General features: G+C 44.0%; 1 protein-coding gene across 1 annotated transcript in view; it reads left to right on the forward strand.

Annotated features, from left to right (window-relative positions):
* Positions 1 to 17,744, forward strand: part of Gpd1l (glycerol-3-phosphate dehydrogenase 1 like) — a 53,126-nt gene that overhangs the window by 5,300 nt on the left and 30,082 nt on the right. Inside the window, exon 2 of the mRNA XM_076843158.1 lies at positions 13,147 to 13,324. Coding sequence (XP_076699273.1) covers positions 13,147 to 13,324 — 178 coding nt within the window. The remainder of the gene's footprint in view (positions 1 to 13,146; positions 13,325 to 17,744) is intronic.

Here is a 17,744-nt window from a genome sequence, read left to right on the forward strand (position 1 = left end):
ACAAAAGAAGTGGCACTTAATGACCTGTTTCTATCAACTCCCCAACCTATTCTAACATAAAAATCACAAGGACTACTCTAGAAGTAGGAGTGCTCTGTTTTCTTAAGCCCCTCATGTTTCTTCATTCTTCTCTTCCATTTCCTCCTCTCCACTAACAGGAATCATAATAATTTTCTGTTTATCAGGTATGTAGATTACTTCATTTTAAACCTGGTAGATTAAAAACAGGTTAGAAAAAACTTGCTCAAGGTCAACACTTGATAAGGTAAAGTTCAAATGCTCCAGAAACTCTGTTTCTATAAATTCCCGACATTTTCAGTGAGAGACATACTTAAACCTGAGGACAGATCTCCTTGTCACAAAAATGTTGAGCATCTACATTTCTAATATAAGTCTAATCTGACGAATATTCCATTTATGAGAAGTAAAACTAAATGAAGCCTTAAAAATGGGTCAGTTTCCCTCCAAAGCAGGTACCCATTCTCTGTAGATACCAAAAGATGATCATAGTTTACTTTTTTTTTGTGTGTGTGTGTGTGTGTGTGTGTGTGAGAGTGATGGTGGTACTGGGCATTGAACCCAGGGGTATTCTACCACTGAGCTACATCCCAGCCTTATTTATTTTTATTTTGAGACAGGGTCTCACTAGTTTGTCCAAACTGTCCTTGAACTTACAATCAATCTTCCTGCCCCAGCCTCCTGAGTCACTGGGATTATAGGTGTGCCCCACCATCTGGGTTACTATTTATTTTTAAGGCAGTTGACTACCTCCTCCTCCTCTTCCTTCTCCTACTTCTTCCCTCCTCTACCCCCTTCTCCTTCTTCTTTTCCTTCCTCCTTCTTTCTTTCTTTCTTTCTCTCTGTACTGGGGATTGATCCCCACAGAGCACTTAACCACTGCACCACATCTCCAGTCCTTTTTAATTTTTTTATTTTGAGACGGTCCAGGTTGCTGATGCTGGCTTTGAGTTTGTGAACTCCTGCTCTAGCCTCTTGAGATTCTGGGATTACAGTCATGCAACACTACATGTGGCTGGTTTTTTGTTTGTTTGTTTGTTTAAATTTTGAATGAGGTTTATTGAGTGCTATTGTTTATTAACAATAAGATAATCATGAGTGAAACAGACATCAAAATGATATTTAGAAAGATGAATGAACTGCACACACAGAATAAAAAGTCTTGATCCAAGTTATTCCAGAGGACTTGATATTTTTTCCATTAGGACAATTTATCCTGAGTCTATGAATAGAGAGAGACATAACTGTTGGAAAAAAAAAATTTTTTTTTTTTTTTTTTTGGTACCTGGGATTGAACCCAGGGTACTTTACCACTGAGCCACATCCTCAGCCCTTTTTATTTTTTATTTTGAGGCAGGGTGTTACTAAAGTTGCTTCGAGGCATCACTAAATTGCTGAGGCTAGTCTTGAACTTGCAATCCTCCTGCCCCAGTCTCTGGAACTGCTGGGATTACAGGCATGTGCCACCGTTCCTGGTTTAGAACAATCTTAACCTTTGAGTTAACCTCCAACTTTTACCTGTTTATATCAGCAGCACCTGGGTGAGCCTCTTTTCTAAGACATGCCTTTGGGAAGAAAAGTCATGTGTCCAATAAATAAAATCATCTCTTTGGGGGGTCCAGTGCTGTCCTCAAGTCTCTTGAAGTTGCAAGGGGGCAGAGGTTTCTGTGGTTAGTGCTGTCCAGTCCACCCTTCTCTCCCTTTCCTCCAGTGCTGGGAGCATAGAGTACTGAGTTTCATGCTTGTAGGTCTCTTTGCTCCCACAGAGTTGTACTGGTAGCGTTTCGCTGTCATTCAACTTTGGCTTGATTCTTTTCACAACTTGGAGCAGGGAACTGAATGAATTCTCGATTGCTGTCTACCATTCCAAAAGCTAGTGGCTTCCCACTGCAACCACTAATTAGCTCGTAATTTGGATGGTCGACAATTCTGACTCACTAACCAGGGAAGGATCTGGTCTAGGTTGGGCTCACTCATAATGGTCAGGGTCACAAATGGGTTAGCTTGGAACCATTGGTCCTAGATGACCTCCATCATGTGTCTGGCAGTGGACAGGTTTCAGCCAGAAGACAGGAGCCACCAGGCCACCTGCCTCATCCTTCAGCAGGCTAATTCTGGCTTCTCCAGGTGATGACTGGCTTTTACCAAGAGCAAGAACACTTTTTAAGCTTTTGTCACAATTAGGTCAGGTGCTTTCCCGGTCTTCATTTAGGAGATTCATGGTACCACGAACTGACATAAAATTTACACCATGACCCAGAACACTTCACATACTACAGGAAACATGTTTCACAATGAGAGAGGTTCCTGGGGGGATGGACTATGATATTTTCATTTTTTTCCCCTGTGTTTCTTTCATTTTTAGAATCTGCATAACCCAGTTTGAGAAATACTGTCTTAGGTAGAAAAATAGTTTCTTTCCCATCATCACAGCCAGAGTACCTCCCCAGCTGCATGGGTATGTCCCCCAGAAAATGGCATTCTCCACATTTGATTGTTTCTGCCTGGTTTTCCCAGTGCTGAGAAGAGGAAGTGGTTTGCATGGGTTACAAGCAAAAAGAACCAAAGGCCCCTAGAATTTGTTTCTCCATCTCTGGAAAGCTCTGACCTTAAAAAAAAAAAAAAAAAAAAAAAAAAAAAAAAAAAGCTTGATCAATGGCTATCTGTACAGAAATATCCCCAGATGAAATGAGTCATTCACTTAGCTATCCCCAGCGTGATGGGAAAGTATCCTCAAGCATCTAGAGCCTTTTGTCTAAGATTATTTGAACCTTCGTACTTGGGTTTCTTTAGTGGATTTGCCCATTGGTAGGAAATATCTTGCATAGACCAGTCTCCTTGGTTCTTACCCTTGTAGGTTGTTGACAAACACTAATATAAATTTTAGAAATTATTATGGATAAATTTGCATTATCATGTAGGCAGGTAACCATGCATTTATATTCTACCTGGAACAATGGTTCACATTTGTACTGGTCTAATTTTTTTTTTTTTTTTTTTGGATATCAGGGATTGAGCCCAGGGGTGCTTTACCACTGAGCTACATCTCAGCCCTTTTTACTTTTTATTTTGAGACAGCTAAGTTGCTCAGGCTGCCCTTGAACTTGCTATCTTCCTGCCTCAGCCTCCTGATTGACGGGGATTACAGGTGTGCACCACCACACCTGGCTTACTATTTATTTTTTTAAGGCATCCGATCTTTTTTCTTTCTTTTTTTTTTTTTTTTTTAAAGAGTGAGAGAGAGGGAGAGAGAGAGAGAGAATTTTAATATTTATTTTTTATTATTTGGCGGACACAACATCTTTGTCTGTATGTGGTGCTGAGAATCGAACCCCGGCCGCACGCATGCCAGGCGAGCACGCTACCGCTTGAGCCACATCCCCAGCCCCCGATCTTATTTTTTTTGAGACACACTCTCGTTAAGTTGTTGAGGGTCTTGCTAAGTTGCTGAGACAGACTGGAGAGCTTGGGATCCTCCTATGTCAGCTTCCCCAGTCGCTAGGACTACAGGCATGCTCTTACACCCAACTTAAATAATAAATCTTAAGGTAACCTGCTCATAATGAACTCCTATGAGTTGCGGGTAACTTGATGGTGTTCTTCAGAGCCAAGACCAGCAATGACGGCACTTGAGATTTCAGGACTTCCAATCTCTGTGTATTTCATCTCAAGTGCTGGCTGTAGTGGGTGAGTGGTGGCCACATAGACTTCTGTGTGGAGAAGAATTCTCAGAGAGCAGCTTTGGCAAGCTGGAATCTCTTGATAGCAAGATTAGAGGTGGGCTTGGGGTGGGGATGGGCTGCAACTATGCTAAATTAGCTTGGACAAATTTACTACTACCAAAATTTTTACTACTAACATTTAGTAACACTTGGATTAAATTACTTTTACCAAAGTAGAACCCATCTGGAGACTCTAACACAACTAGTTCAAACTTAGCTTTGGCCCACCAAGTGTCAGTGATTAGGACTGTTGAGCCCTTTCCAGTGGCCAGGAGTTCCAACCTCATTGTGTATTTTCTAAGTTAATGCTCACAGTAGTGGGTATTGTTACCATCCTTGTATAGATGAGAAGTCTGATGCATGCAGAGGTCATGTCCAGGACTTACAGCTACGAAGTGGTGGAGTAGTTGAAACTTAGCCTACTTGAAATGTGACTACGGGGACTAAATTTAAATGTTAATTATGAAAATTTATATTCAAATTAAAGTTTAATAATCCATGTAGCTAATACATTGGACCACAGAGCTCCACACACTGCTTTTCTCCTTGATTTTACATTTAACTATTCTGGAGATCTTTCCATATTTGTACACAGAAAACATCTCATTCTTTTTTTTTTTTTTTCTTCTTGTACTGGGGATTGAACCCAGAGCCTCCTGTATGCTAGGAAAGTGTTCTACCCAACATCTACAGCCCTTTTTAAAAAATTTTAATTTTGAGAGAGGGTTTTGCCAAGTTGCCCAGTTTGACCTTGAACTTTATTTAGATCCTCTTGCTTCAGCATCCTGAGTAGCTGGGATTACAGGCGTGCACCACTGTGCCCGGCTCTCATTCTTTTTTTTTTATAGTTATATTCCCAGGTATGGCTACTCCTTTGTTTAACCAGTCTCCTGATTTGGACATTTGGGTATTGTTTTTAACAGTTCTACAGTGAATCACCTTATACTCTTATATCTGTAAAGATAGTGGTAAGAGCCAGAACTATTAGAAACACATGAAAATGATTTAATGTGATATCTTATTTAATTTTTTGCTTCGTAATAAGCAATATTAGGAAGGTAGAGGGAGGCATCCTAGCTGCAGAGGGATTAGAAATATATGCAGAAAAGAGGTTGATTTGCTCTGGATTACCCAGCACATCTGAGATAGGGCTCAGGTTTAAAAACTGAAGTTTTGCATCACTGAAACTCCAGTGTGTGCTTTGGAAACAGTTTCTAGTGATTCTCTGAGGGCAGGGGCATGCAGTCTGTCATCCGGTTATTGTGTCAACAGGGAGCAGGTGCCAGGTGGCTGTTAGAATTTACACTGTTTGGTTCTTTTCCATGATCAATAGATGGGCCAGCAGACTGTGCTTATCCACAAACCCTGGGCAAAGCTGTAGAATCTGCTTGTCCACCGGGGACAAGGTGATTCTCTGCCATTCATGCTTAACAGTGGGACCCTAGAGCCAGTTCATGAGACCATGACTTAGATTTTCCCCACAGTGCTGTAGGTTGCTCTTGTTGGGGGTGGGGGTGAATCTCAGGCTACCTGTGCCTGTGGTTCTAATATGAATTCACCTGACAATTGCAATGTCTCGGGTGACCATTTTCTCCATGGTATGTGGAGTTGATAGCATGGCTGAACAGGTCATGGTAGGTGTTTTAGAACAAGCTGATTGAGGTGTGGCCCATCGAAAGTGCTCTGAAGGAAACATGGAAATAAATATTTGCTAAAGTGAGACTTAGAAGGTATCTGGATTTCAATGCCTCCTCTAGCTTGCTTTTTTTTTTTTTTTTTTGGATTGGCTAACAGACCTTGGGACCTGCTGAAACTCATCTGCTTTGGATTGGGGCGGGGTGTGGGGGGGTTCTGTTGGAACATCCAAAAGACAAGAATGACTTATAATTACCATGTTAGCAAACTTCAGTGATACCTGTCTATATTGGAAAAGTAAAGAAAAGTGAGAAGATAACATTGGCTTGTATCAGGTACAAGTAGAAAGGTGATAGCATGAACAGGAAAGTGATATGCTTCCTCCGCACTTCTCCAACTTTAATATGCATGTGGGTCTCTTGAAGATGGGGCTGTGGTACAGATTCTAAAGTGGCAGATCTTATTTCTTTTCTTATTTAATTTTTTGCTTTGTAATAAGCAAGTATTAGGAAGGTATTATGGATAAATTATTATAGATAATATGGATAATATGGGGTGATGGACTCTGTCTGATATTTTAAGTTGGACCCAGGGAGATTGAACCCAGAAGTACTTAACCACTGAGCCACATCCCTAGCCGGTTTTATTTTTTTATTTTGAGACAGTGTCTCGCTTAGTGGCTAAGGCTGGCTTCAAACTTGAGATCCTCCTGTCTCAGACTCTGGGCTTAAAGGCATGTAACTCCATATCCACTAAAGGGGCAGATCTTGAGTGACATTTCTAACAATCTCCTAGGGATGCTTTTGCTGCTGGTCCATGAACTACACTTTGAGTAGAGCCTCATTACAGACCAGGTTCTATGCTAGTTCTTGTGTGTTTTCTTGAAGTCCCTTTAATGGGGGTTTTTAAATTGTGGTATACACAATATAAAGTTTCCCATCTTAACTGTGCTTTGAGTGTAGTTCAGTACGTTCACACTGTTACACAACCCACCTGTAGAACTCTCCTCATCTTGCAGAACTAAAACTGGATATTCATTAAACAACAGTTCCTCCTGTCACTGTCCCTCCAGCACTGGGCAACTGCCTTGAAACTTTGTCCTTGTGATTTGACCATTCTAGTACTCAAATAAGCGGTCCTGTAAGTAGATTCCTTAAATTAAATTCCTTGCTCTTCTGTGCCTGGCTTATCTCACTTAGCATAATGTATTCACGGCTCATATATATTTAGCATGTGTCACAATTTCCTTTTTAGGATTGAATAATGTGCCATTTATACACCCTATATGCCACATTTTGTCTGTCCATTTATCAGTTGATGGACACTTACTTGGATTGCTTCTACCTTTTGGCTGTTGTGAATAATTCTGCCATGAACATGGTTTCAAATATCTGAGTATCTGCTTTCAGTTCTCTTGAGTCTATTCCCAGAAGTAGGAGGACTGGGTAATGTGGTGATTCTATTTTTAATTCTTTTTTTTTTTTTTTTTTTTTTAATGTACTGGGGATTGAACCCAGGGATGCTTAACAATTGAGCCATATCCCCAACTCCCCCCCCACCGCTTTTTTTTTTTTTTTTTTTTGTATTTTATTTAGAGACAGGGTCTCTCTGAGTTGCTTAGGACCTTGCTAAGTTGCAGAGGCTGACTTTGAGCTTGGTATCCTCCTGCCTCAGCCTCCTGAGCAGCTGGGATTACAGGAATGTGCCACTGCGTCCAGCCCTGTTTTTAATCTTTTGAGGATTTATCATGCGGTTGCCTACGGCAGCTGCAGCACTGCACAGTTTTATCAGTAGTGAAGTGCATGAGGATTCTGATTTTTCCACATCCTCATCCAAACTTGTTTTTTTTTTCTATTTTTGATAGTAGCCAGTCTAATGAGTAGGAGGTGATGTATTTATTAATTGTAAATGATCACAATTTCGCGTCTTGCTTTTTTTTCTAAATGTATCTTTCTATGGGAAGCATTTTCCTCTGCAGTTTGAATTTTGGTAGATAGAAGGCCTTCTTTTTTGTCTCCCTGCTTTTCTGTCAGTGAAGTTGTTCATTGATCTTTTTTTCTCTGTGGTTTCTTCTTTTGATTCCAAGCTTAGAAAGCTTCCCTATCTGGAGATCAAATAAACATTCCCCAAGCCGAACCTATTTTTAATATTTCATTTTTTTTACATTTGCATCATAGACTCTGGCATTTGATTGTACTTTAAAAGCCCTTTAACTATAAAGAATTACACAAAATGTTAACAGTGGTTCTGCCTTGGTGGTGAGGTTATTCATAATTCTTTTTTCTTCTTTCATGCATTGCTCATAGGAGTGAAAGAGGAGATGTTACTTAAACCAAAATTGACCACCCTCTTGCCCAGGGAACCATCCCTCAAATCAGCTCCCGGAGAGACAAAGGCATGGAATGTGTGAGCCCTTACTGACTCACCTCCCCGGACCTTTATTTCCTGTTTTGTAAAAGGAGAGTCCTTTCTGGCCTCAAAAGATTCTGCACCCCCGAAAGTGCATGGGCCACCAAATTCTTTCTTGTGTTTTGTACTGGGGATTGAATTAGGGGTGCTCTATCACTGAGTTACATCCACAGCCCTTTTTTAATTTTTTTTTTCAGTTGAGAGTCTCCCTAAGCTGCCTAGTGCTTTGCTAAGTTGCTGAGGTTGGTCTCAAACTTGCAATCTTCCTGTCTCAGCCTCCAGAGTCGCTGGGATCTCCATGCCCCGCTAGGCCACTGAAATTCTATTGAGTTTTGTCTGACTAGATAAGTGGCCATTCTTTGGCTAATGATTGGATCCTCAGCCTGATTGAAATATACCCCCCCCACACACACACTTTTCTTTAACATTTTTTTAGTTGTAAATGGACACTATACCTTTATTTAGTTTTTTTTTTTTTTTTTATATGGTGCTGGGGATGCAACCCAGTGCCTCACGCATGCTAGGCAAGCACTCTACTACTGAGCCACAACCCCAGCCCCTGAAATAGACCTTTTTAGGAGTGGGAGGGAAGAATAAGGACAAAGTGAATGGCCTGGGGGTCAGCTGGGGCTTTGTCAAGCTGGAGATTAGGGGCTGGTGTCCTTGTAGTTGGGACCCAGGGTGGAAGAGGGAAAGCAGTGGAGACCCACTTTGGGATGTGAATCTCTTCTTCCATGAACCACCTGTGTGGTCTCCTTGCTTCCTTTTCTTCAGGGCAGGGGGAGTAATAACAGTACCTGCCTCAGCGGTGGTGAGGTGTGAAACAGAGAATGTGGATAGATGGGTAAAGTGGCGGGGTACTCACCACCATGCTAACAAGAACAGCTGGGTGAAGTGTTTGAAATAGTGCGTGATCCCTAGTGGATGCCTGGTCAATGCTGTTCTGTCCACCCTGTCCCTTTCTCACCTCTTACCATCTCCTTGCCCTTTTCTTCACCTCCCTCTCCCTCCTCTTGCAATCCCACCTGCTCTTCCCCTCTCTGTTTCCTTCCTCCTGCCTGTCCTTCCCTGTCCCCCTCTGCTTCTGACTCCTCCTCCCTCCTAGGGTCCTTAACCTTCCCTTTCTCCTTCTGATGGCTCCTCCTTCTATTCCTTCCTTTCTGCCCCTCCCCCTTCCCCTCCACCCTGGAGGAGTTGGCTCTAGGTGAAAGCAACTGCTGTTGTTTGTCACAGCAGAAGATAAGCCCCAGCCTTCTCCTGCTGCGACCTTTGTACTGGCCTCCCTAGGTGAGGCCCACCTAGCCTTCAGAGTTGTGTCCTAGCTGCACTCTCTCCCAGGTTCCTCTGAATGGCCTGACAGTGTCACCACGTCACCCGCTTATTGGCCACATTAGTCACTGTGCTGGAATATCATCAATCTCCATTTATCAGTCTTCAAGCTCCCTGAGGGCTGAGACTTGTCTGCTTTTCTTCCCTTGAATTCCTGCACCTTCAGGGCATCCAGACTGCATCAGTAAATGACTCTGCTTTACATCAGGGCAAATATAAATTCGGAAGTGTGGACTTTGGAAACAGAGTCCAGAGTCTGTAGGGAGACAGCATGACTTTGGGTAACTTATTATTGCTCTCTGAGCCTCAGTTTCTTCATCTGTAAAACAGGCAAGATGTTCACTTCCCTTGTGGATTGTGATAAAGAAGAACTGTTGTGTTTTTTTTTTTTGTTGTTGTTGTTGTTGTTTTTAATTTGCAACACTAGGGATTGAACCCAGGGATCCTCTGCCACTGAGCTATATCCACAGCCATTTTTTTTTTTTATTTTGGAGACAGGGTCTCACTAAATTTTTCCAAGCTGGCCTTGATCTTGTGATCCTTCTGCCTCAGACTTCTGAATTGCTGGGATGACAGGCATGCACTATCACGCCCAGCTGAAGTAAGATCAAATACACACTTTTGCAAGATGCTTTTAAGTTTCATTTGCATAGCATTATAGAAGTTATGAATTAGGGTATTCCTTGGGGTTTGAGGTAATTCATGCTGTCATAGGTAATGTGGTTTCATGGCTCTGTGTAAAGACCCAGGACTGGCCATCAGCAGACTTGAGTCTCTTTTTTTTAAATATTTTTATTAGTTATTAATGGACCTTTGTCTATATGTGGTGTTGAGAATTGAACCCTGTGCCTCACACATACTAGGCAAGTGTTCTACCACTGAGGCACAACCCCAGCCGCAGACTTGAGTCTCTTGTAGTTCTGCTACTCCCTGGCTACCGATCTTTGCTCCAGAGGCCTTCCTACAAGGCTTTTCCACCCTTTCCCCAGGTAAGGCCCACCTGGGGGCAACACCTGCTTATGTGATAGGAGGCAAGATCAGAGTAAGTGGGTTCAGTTGGAATAAACTTCCATAATGTTATTTGCTTAGTATATACTTTCTTGGAAGTTTACTTTAAAAGAATACTTTAGGGCACTGTAGTAAATACTGGAAGTAGAAGGTAACAACATGCAAAAAATCCTGGTAGCATGAAAACAAACGTGTTACTAGTATCCTGCCAGATAGTACCACCTGCCAAGGCTCAGACCCAGGCCTCTTCAGGCTTTGTGAAAAAGGGAGGTTGGGAAGAGGTGGGTTCATGCCAGAGAGGTGGTAGCACATCTCTAGCACTCAGATTGAGACAGGCGGTGCACTCCCAGGAGGACCGTGAGCCTTGATACAGGCAAGTGAGTGAGTGTCATTTGGATCACGTGTCTGTGTAGCATTAAGCCTGTGGGGCTATGATTCCCATTTCTCACTTTGGAAAACACTGGATTCAATCAAAGACCTGCGGGGGACCATCCCCTGCTCTGCCTGTCATTTGGTGCTTTGAATGAGCTGGGCCAGGTGTAGAATTGGCTGCTCACACCCATGACTCAGGGATGGACCCTCATGCCTGACTGCGGAACCCCAGCCATGGTGATTTGCTGAGAGAGAGAGAGAGCGAGCGCACGCTTGAAACCCTATTTTTGGGGGGGAAGATACTCTAGAAAGTTCCATCCAAATGAGGCCAGGGATTGGGCTTCAGGGGGAGTATAGTCCAGTCCCATTGGGTGACACCCACTCCCAGAGCTGTTAATTCCTTGCTGAGCTTGCTTTTGCATGATTGAAGCCAGTTCCACACCTCCATCAGTCAAGGCTAAGGGCACATGCTCAGCTCCTGTTCATGGCGGCCCCCCGACAACAATTCACTCACAAGCCACCTTTGTGGACTGAGCTTTGGTTTTTTTTTTTTCAGTGTGGTCCTGGCCGTTGAATCCAGAGCCTTACATACCCTAGGCACTGTACCACTGAGCCCCAACCCCAGTAAAATACTTTTAGAAGAGTGTATATTACATAGAAGTAGACTCAGTTTCCTCCCAAACACTCCCATGGCTCTATTTGACCCATAAGGAAAGTGAAGCCTTTCCTTCCCATCCCTCAGAAGAGGTAACCCGCGCAGCGCACCAGGTTCCCACAGTCCCACGCGTTCTCTTTGACCTTGTGGAAGTTCCTTGACGCCAGGGAACACTATGCACCGAGCTGTTGTCTCCCTGAATAGTAAGCAGCAGTTTCCAAGATTAGCATGGAGGCGACAGTGCTGGTGGAGAGATTCCTGGCTCCTTTCTGCAAAGTGTCAGGAGGAGAATTGAATCAACAGGTATTTATCTAGTGAGCCATCCTGCTGGCATGGAATCAGGTACCACTGCCTAGCCTTGGCATTTACAGCCATTCTTTCGTGAGGGAAGAGGGCATCGGAGTTCTAAATCGTTGTGCAGAACAGCACTTCTCAGCCCCAGGTACATGTGGAGTCACCAGGGAGTTTGAGAACCACATCCTGGAGGTGCCAGTTTCACTGCTCTGGGGTGTGGCCTGGGACCCAGGGTAATTCTCCTGGGTAATTCTAGTGGGTAGCCAAAGTCGAGGCCCTGTGGTTTAGTTTATGTATTCTGTCTCAGGAAAGGGAAAATAATTATAATCTATGTTAGAATTATTAGAATTTTTATGTTTCTTAAAGCACAGAGATCAAAATGCTGAGATGCCAGGGGGTGGTGGCACATATCTGGAATTTCAATGACTTGGAAGGCTGAGGCAGGCGGGTCTCAAGTTCAAGGACAGCCTGGGCAACTTAGTAGACTCTGTGTCAAACAAAAAATACGAAGAGCTGAAGATGTGGCTCAGTTGTACAGTGCCCCCTGGATCCAACAATCCCCAGACCCCCCACGCCCAACACACACACACACACACACACACACACACACATACACACACACACACACACACACTCTGCTGAGATGAATTAGGGCTGAGTTAAATAATAGACTTATGGGGGGTAGTAAGGATAAACATCTCCAGTATATTCTTCCACATCAGCTAAGCTTGCCAATCGCCCCATAATTATCACTCCTTATTCCATAATAATTGTTAGAAAAAATAATAAATGCCCTAACACTTGAATTTGCTCTTTACAACCTTCTTCCATTTACTCCTCACACTGGGAAGGCTGCCCAAGAAACAAGCCCTTTCTTAAGCTGCAGGTGAAAGTTGATCAGCTCAGCTGGAATCAAGCGCCCACCTACCCGGTCATAGGATTCTACCAGCTGCAGGGCCCAGGTGCCTGCCTGCCTGGCCCCCTCTGCCTGCAGCCACAGCTGTCTTAAGAACTGGTGTTGACTAGATAGGTTCCTTCACTTCCCTATGTCCTGTGCAGAGGCTATCCATCATTAGAGCTGAACAGAGATGCAGAAAGAAAGGAGCTTGGGGGCTGAAGGTTACCTGGATGCCTGGAGGGGTGGGGGGGTAAGAGGGGAGGTGGAGGGGTCATTACTACTTGGGGATCAGGGCCCTGCACTCTTACTTTGTCCCTTTTCTGGAATCCACTCAGGTTCTTGTCTTGCCATCATGGTTCTACCGTGGGTCTGTTGCAGTTCATGAGGGAACACAGTTTATTTCACAGTGGCCACATTTTAATCTCTTGGATGAGTTTGAAATATAGCCTTATTTTCCTTGGAGGCTCCTCCACAAACCCTCTAGTGTCAAGTTCATGCTTTTAGGTGTATTTCTCTTCTGCTTGTGAACACTGATCCAAGATAGTTTGGTTCTTACTGGTTTCAAGGGGTGGTACTGTTTGACCTTGTACCAAATTCTGGGGCTCTCCTGATGATCCCCATGGTGATCTTTCCAGGTGAGAATAGCTAAGTTCCAAGTGGCTTGTGGCCAATACACATCCGGTCTTGCACAAACAAGCTCAGGGCTTGAGTCAGAATCAAAACACAGGTCTTCTGAATTTTGATTGAGTGCTTTATGTCTTCTGTCCAATGAATTTATTTTTTTCCCTCCACCATTTTTTTTGTAGGGGTTCAGCTGTTGCAAAAATAATTGGTAATAATGTCAAGAAACTACAGAAGTTTGCCTCCACAGTCAAGATGTGGGTCTTTGAGGAAACAGTCAATGGGAGAAAACTGACAGACATCATAAATAATGACCATGAAAATGTCAAATATCTCCCTGGACACAAGCTGCCAGAAAATGTGGTAAGACCTTGGGGTGAAAAGTACATTTGGTTGATTCTGCAGGTTCTGTCCGACTGAGTGGCACTCCGGACCTAGATGTGGGAAAGCTACTTCCCATTTTCCCGTTGTGTTCTACTACCAATGACTTAGTTAGTATTGGTTTTCTTGACTCTGAAAATGGGTTTTGTATTACTTTTCTCTGGCTGCCATAACCAAGTGCCACCGACTAAAATTAATTAACTAATTAATTTTAAATTTTTGGGATGCACTCAGCTACTGAGAGACATCCCCATCCCTGTTTTCTATTTTATTTAGAGACAGGGTCTTACAGAGTTGCTTAATCATTCACTGTTGCTGAGGCTGGATTTGAACTCGTGATCCTCCTGTCTTAACCTCCTGAGCCTCTGGGATTACAGGTGTGCACCACCACAACCTGCTAATTTTATTTTTTTATTTAGGTACTAGGGGTTGAACCCAGGGGCACTTAACTATTGAGCCACATCCCCAGCCCTTTTTAAATATTTTATTTAGAGACAGGTTCTCACTAAATTGCTTAGGGCCTCACTAATTTGCTGAGACTGGCTTTAAACTTGTAATCCTCTTGCCTCAGCCTCCTGAGCCACTGGGATTACAGGCAGGCACCACCACACCTGGCTGAAATTTATTTTCTTACAATACTGGCAGTTTGAAATCTGAGATCACAGTGTGGGCAGGGTTGGTTCTTTCCTAGGTGTCTCCTTATAGATGGCTGTCTTCTCCGACTCTCCATGTCATGACTGCCTCTTCCTATGAAGACAGCAGTCCTATTAGATTATGGCTTACCATATGGACAACATTTGGAGTCCATTACCTCCTTAAAGACACTGTTTCCAGGCCCATTCTGAGGTACCGGGTTGGGGGGGGGGATGTCAACATGAGTTTGCAGGGTTCCATAGTGCAGTCCATAATAAACTTTTTCCTTGGTGTTCAAAGTACGGTCACATCAGAGCTGGAGTCACAGCCTTTCCTGTGGCTGTGGGTGTCTCCTATAGCTCTTGATGTCCCCTCCCTAAGTGCATGTGATTTTGCTCAGCTTGCCGGGGCATCTAATTAAAACCAGGGTCGAGGCCCAAATTACAGATGAAGATAGAAGCAAATGGGAAAGTGTAAGGTTGGTAGCTTAAAATTCAAGCTTATTAGGTCTGGAAGAGAAAAGTACAGGTTATTTCCTGTCCTTATTCCGTTGGTTTGCAGGGGAAGCAAAAAATGAACATGGGGAGTGGAAAGGAGGGTGCCCACCCTGCTGCCTGCTGGAGGGAGTTTATGAACTTCTGTGGCCAGATTCACCCCTCAGCAGCTTCCTGAAAACCAGACAGCAGTGGCTGCCTGATTCCTATGACTTAGGTTAATGAAGTCCCCTTTGCTGTGTCTTCACAGTCCTTCATGAACATGTCCTGTGCATGCAGAGCAGGGTTGAGTGTGGTCCCAGAAAGGGGAAAAGGATGACATTGCTCTCCTTAAGGAATTGAGCAGGGAGACCGATTTGTAAACTAATAAGTGTCGGGGAGTTGGAGGTGCCCAGGCCTAGCTTACTGAAGATTTTTATTTGGCTTCTAACTATATAGTGTTGGTTGGTGTCAACCGCTGTGCTGAGCATAGACTGTCTTGTTTAATCTTCTTAAGGGCCCTCTTTGGTGGGTGCTGTTACTTTATTCCTGTTGTGCTGATGATTACGGTTGTGGAGGCGAGGAAACCAAGACTTGGGCAGATGAACTTGCCCGAGGTTGTGAGCCAGGGCCAGCTTTGGATCTGCTTCCCAGAGGACTCACTGCTGAGCCTGCTGATCTTCTAGGCAATGACAACTCTCCCCTCTGTCACTGAACTAGGGTGAACTAGCATTTCCTTGCAGATGCAGGGAGGAAGGACTGTGAATTGGGAAATTCAACCTCTGATGGAAAGAATAAAAGCTGCAGCAACTGAAGGCATCAGGGTTCTCACTAATCCATCCTGGGATGAATGAGAAATTGGAAATTCTCTTGACCTCCCCTTTTCTCACGTTTGTCAATTGCTCCTGCCCTTCTGCAGTGCATGTGCCTTAGGTTATGTTCCCCCGCCCTGCTTTGTGCCAGTCCATCTACACTGCCTGTCTACCTCCACCTGCCCCCGCTGACTTTCTGGGTCTAACTCTCTGGGTAGCCACAGTGCCTGGCCTAGTGCTCTTCCTTCACTTGATGCTCAAGGGGTGTTGGGGAAGGTGAATCTGCCAAGTGACTCTGCGAAGCTAGAGCCTGTGCCGTGAATAGGAAGAACGGAGGGAGGAGACTACACAGAGGAGGCAAGGCCACCATTACTACAGACATGCTGGTCCCACACCACTGACTCCAGCTGCCCCAGGTCCCTAGGTGTGGACAGAGGGAGGAGAGAAAGGAGGAAAAGTCTACTCCCAGGATCCTACCAATGTCCAGAGCCTTGCAGGCTCATGGAAATGAGTGTACGTGTTCTCTGGAGTGGACACTGGTGTAGTTTCTGACTTTTCACTGTAGTGCCCTTGGGAACAGTGGACAGTGCTCCTGGGAACTACCTGAACATGCCTAGTTGCAAAATCCCAGGGTCATAGGGAATGCACAGTCCATTACTCCCCAAAAGGCTTGTTTTTAACCTTTTTTTTTTGGTCTTGCAAATTGAAGGATGAATGAGACATGCGTTTCCATCAACACAGGGTTGCTATTTATGATGTCTGCCAGTTAATGAGCTTGCTTGAGATTGTGAGTCTTTTTAGCTTGGAGCCCCAGGTGGCTGCCCACCTCACCCTTCCCCAGGTCTACTTTCATAATGTGACCCTGTCCCCCATAGGAATCTTCTCTAACAGTGACTTCACCATGGCATCGCCTGCTCCCTGGAAGCTGGGCCGCTCCGAGTGTGTGATTTCCCCTTGGACCTGAATGGAGAGCATGCTTACTTCCTGTAGTGACAGCACGACACAAATTGTTGATCTGTTTTATAGCTCTCCATCCACAGCCTGTGTTTAGAGCTCATCCAAGTATGGGGCTCTTCTGCCATCATGCTCTGGCTTCAGCCGCCTCAGTGTGACACCAGGATTTATGATTACAGTGTCCTTTATGAAATATAGTAGTCATTGCCTCTCATCTTTGTCTTCTAAGCTTTGCCAGCTTTTTTTTTTTTAACTGCTCTGCTGAGATGCAATCCACAGGCCATACAGTTCAGTGGTCTCTAGTATATTCACATTGTTGAGCAACCATTGACATAGTCAATTTTTTAAACATTTTCATCACACTGAAAAGAGACCTGTACCTTTTAGTAGTCACCTCCAATGGACTCCTGTGGCTCCCCAGCCCCGGGCAACTGCTAATCTACTTTCTATCACTAGAGATTTTTTTTTTGGAGGGGGCAATGCTGGGAATTGAACCTAGAGCTCACACATGCTAAGCCAGCGCTCTACCACTGAGCTACATCCCCCCAGCCTTATTTGCTTAGTCTTCACATTTCCTGTCAATGACCTTATGCAATATGTGGCCTTCTGTGACTGGCTTCTTTCACTTGGCCTGTTTTCAAGGTTCACCTGTGCTGTGGCATGTTGTCACTCAGTACTTGATTCCTTTTTTAGGTGTGAATACTGTCCTATGGTAGGTGTCTTAGTTCCATTTTGGATTGTTATAACAGAATACTGCAGACAAGACAATTTATAAAGGAAAGAAGTTTTTCAGCTCTTGGTTCTGGGAAGTCCAAGGGCAGCATCTGGTGAGGGTCTTCACTCTGTGTCATAACATGGCAGAAGGTGAAAGGACCAGTGAGTGTGTGAGACAGAGCATGAGGGCAGACTCACTGTAGAGCCACCCTCTTTTGCAGGAACTAACCCACTCCCATGGTAACAATATTAATCTGTTTGTCAGGGCTCTGTCCCCGTGGCCCCGGTACCTCTCACTAGGCCTCACTCCCAACACCAGTGCACTGGGAGTCCAGCTTCCAGCACATGCATTCTGGGGGACAAGCACTCAAACCATGACAGTACCATATTTTGTTTATCTATTCATTAGTTGACAGACCTTCGGGTAGTTTCCAGTTATTGGCTTTTATGAATAATATGAATATGCTGTTGTGAACCTTTATGTACAATATTTTGTGGGAACATATGTTTTCAGTTATTTTGAGCATATACATAGGAGTTTTGGGGTCATATAGCTGTTCTGTGTTTAGCTTTTTTTTTTTTTTTTTTTTTTTTTTAGTCCCAGGTATTGGAACTCAGGGCCTCTCAACCAGTGAGCCACATCCCCAGCCCTATTTTTGTATTTTATTTAGAGACAGGGTCTCGCTGAATTGCTAAAAGTGCCTTGCCATTGCTAAGGCTGGCTTTGAACTTTCGATCCTCCTGCCTCAGTCTCCTGAGCGATCAGGATTACAGGTGTGCGCCACTGTGCCTGGCTGCCTTTAATTTTCTAAGAAA

This window comes from Callospermophilus lateralis, chromosome 1 (assembly GCF_048772815.1).
Source record: "Callospermophilus lateralis isolate mCalLat2 chromosome 1, mCalLat2.hap1, whole genome shotgun sequence".
Lineage (NCBI taxonomy): Eukaryota > Metazoa > Chordata > Mammalia > Rodentia > Sciuridae > Callospermophilus > Callospermophilus lateralis.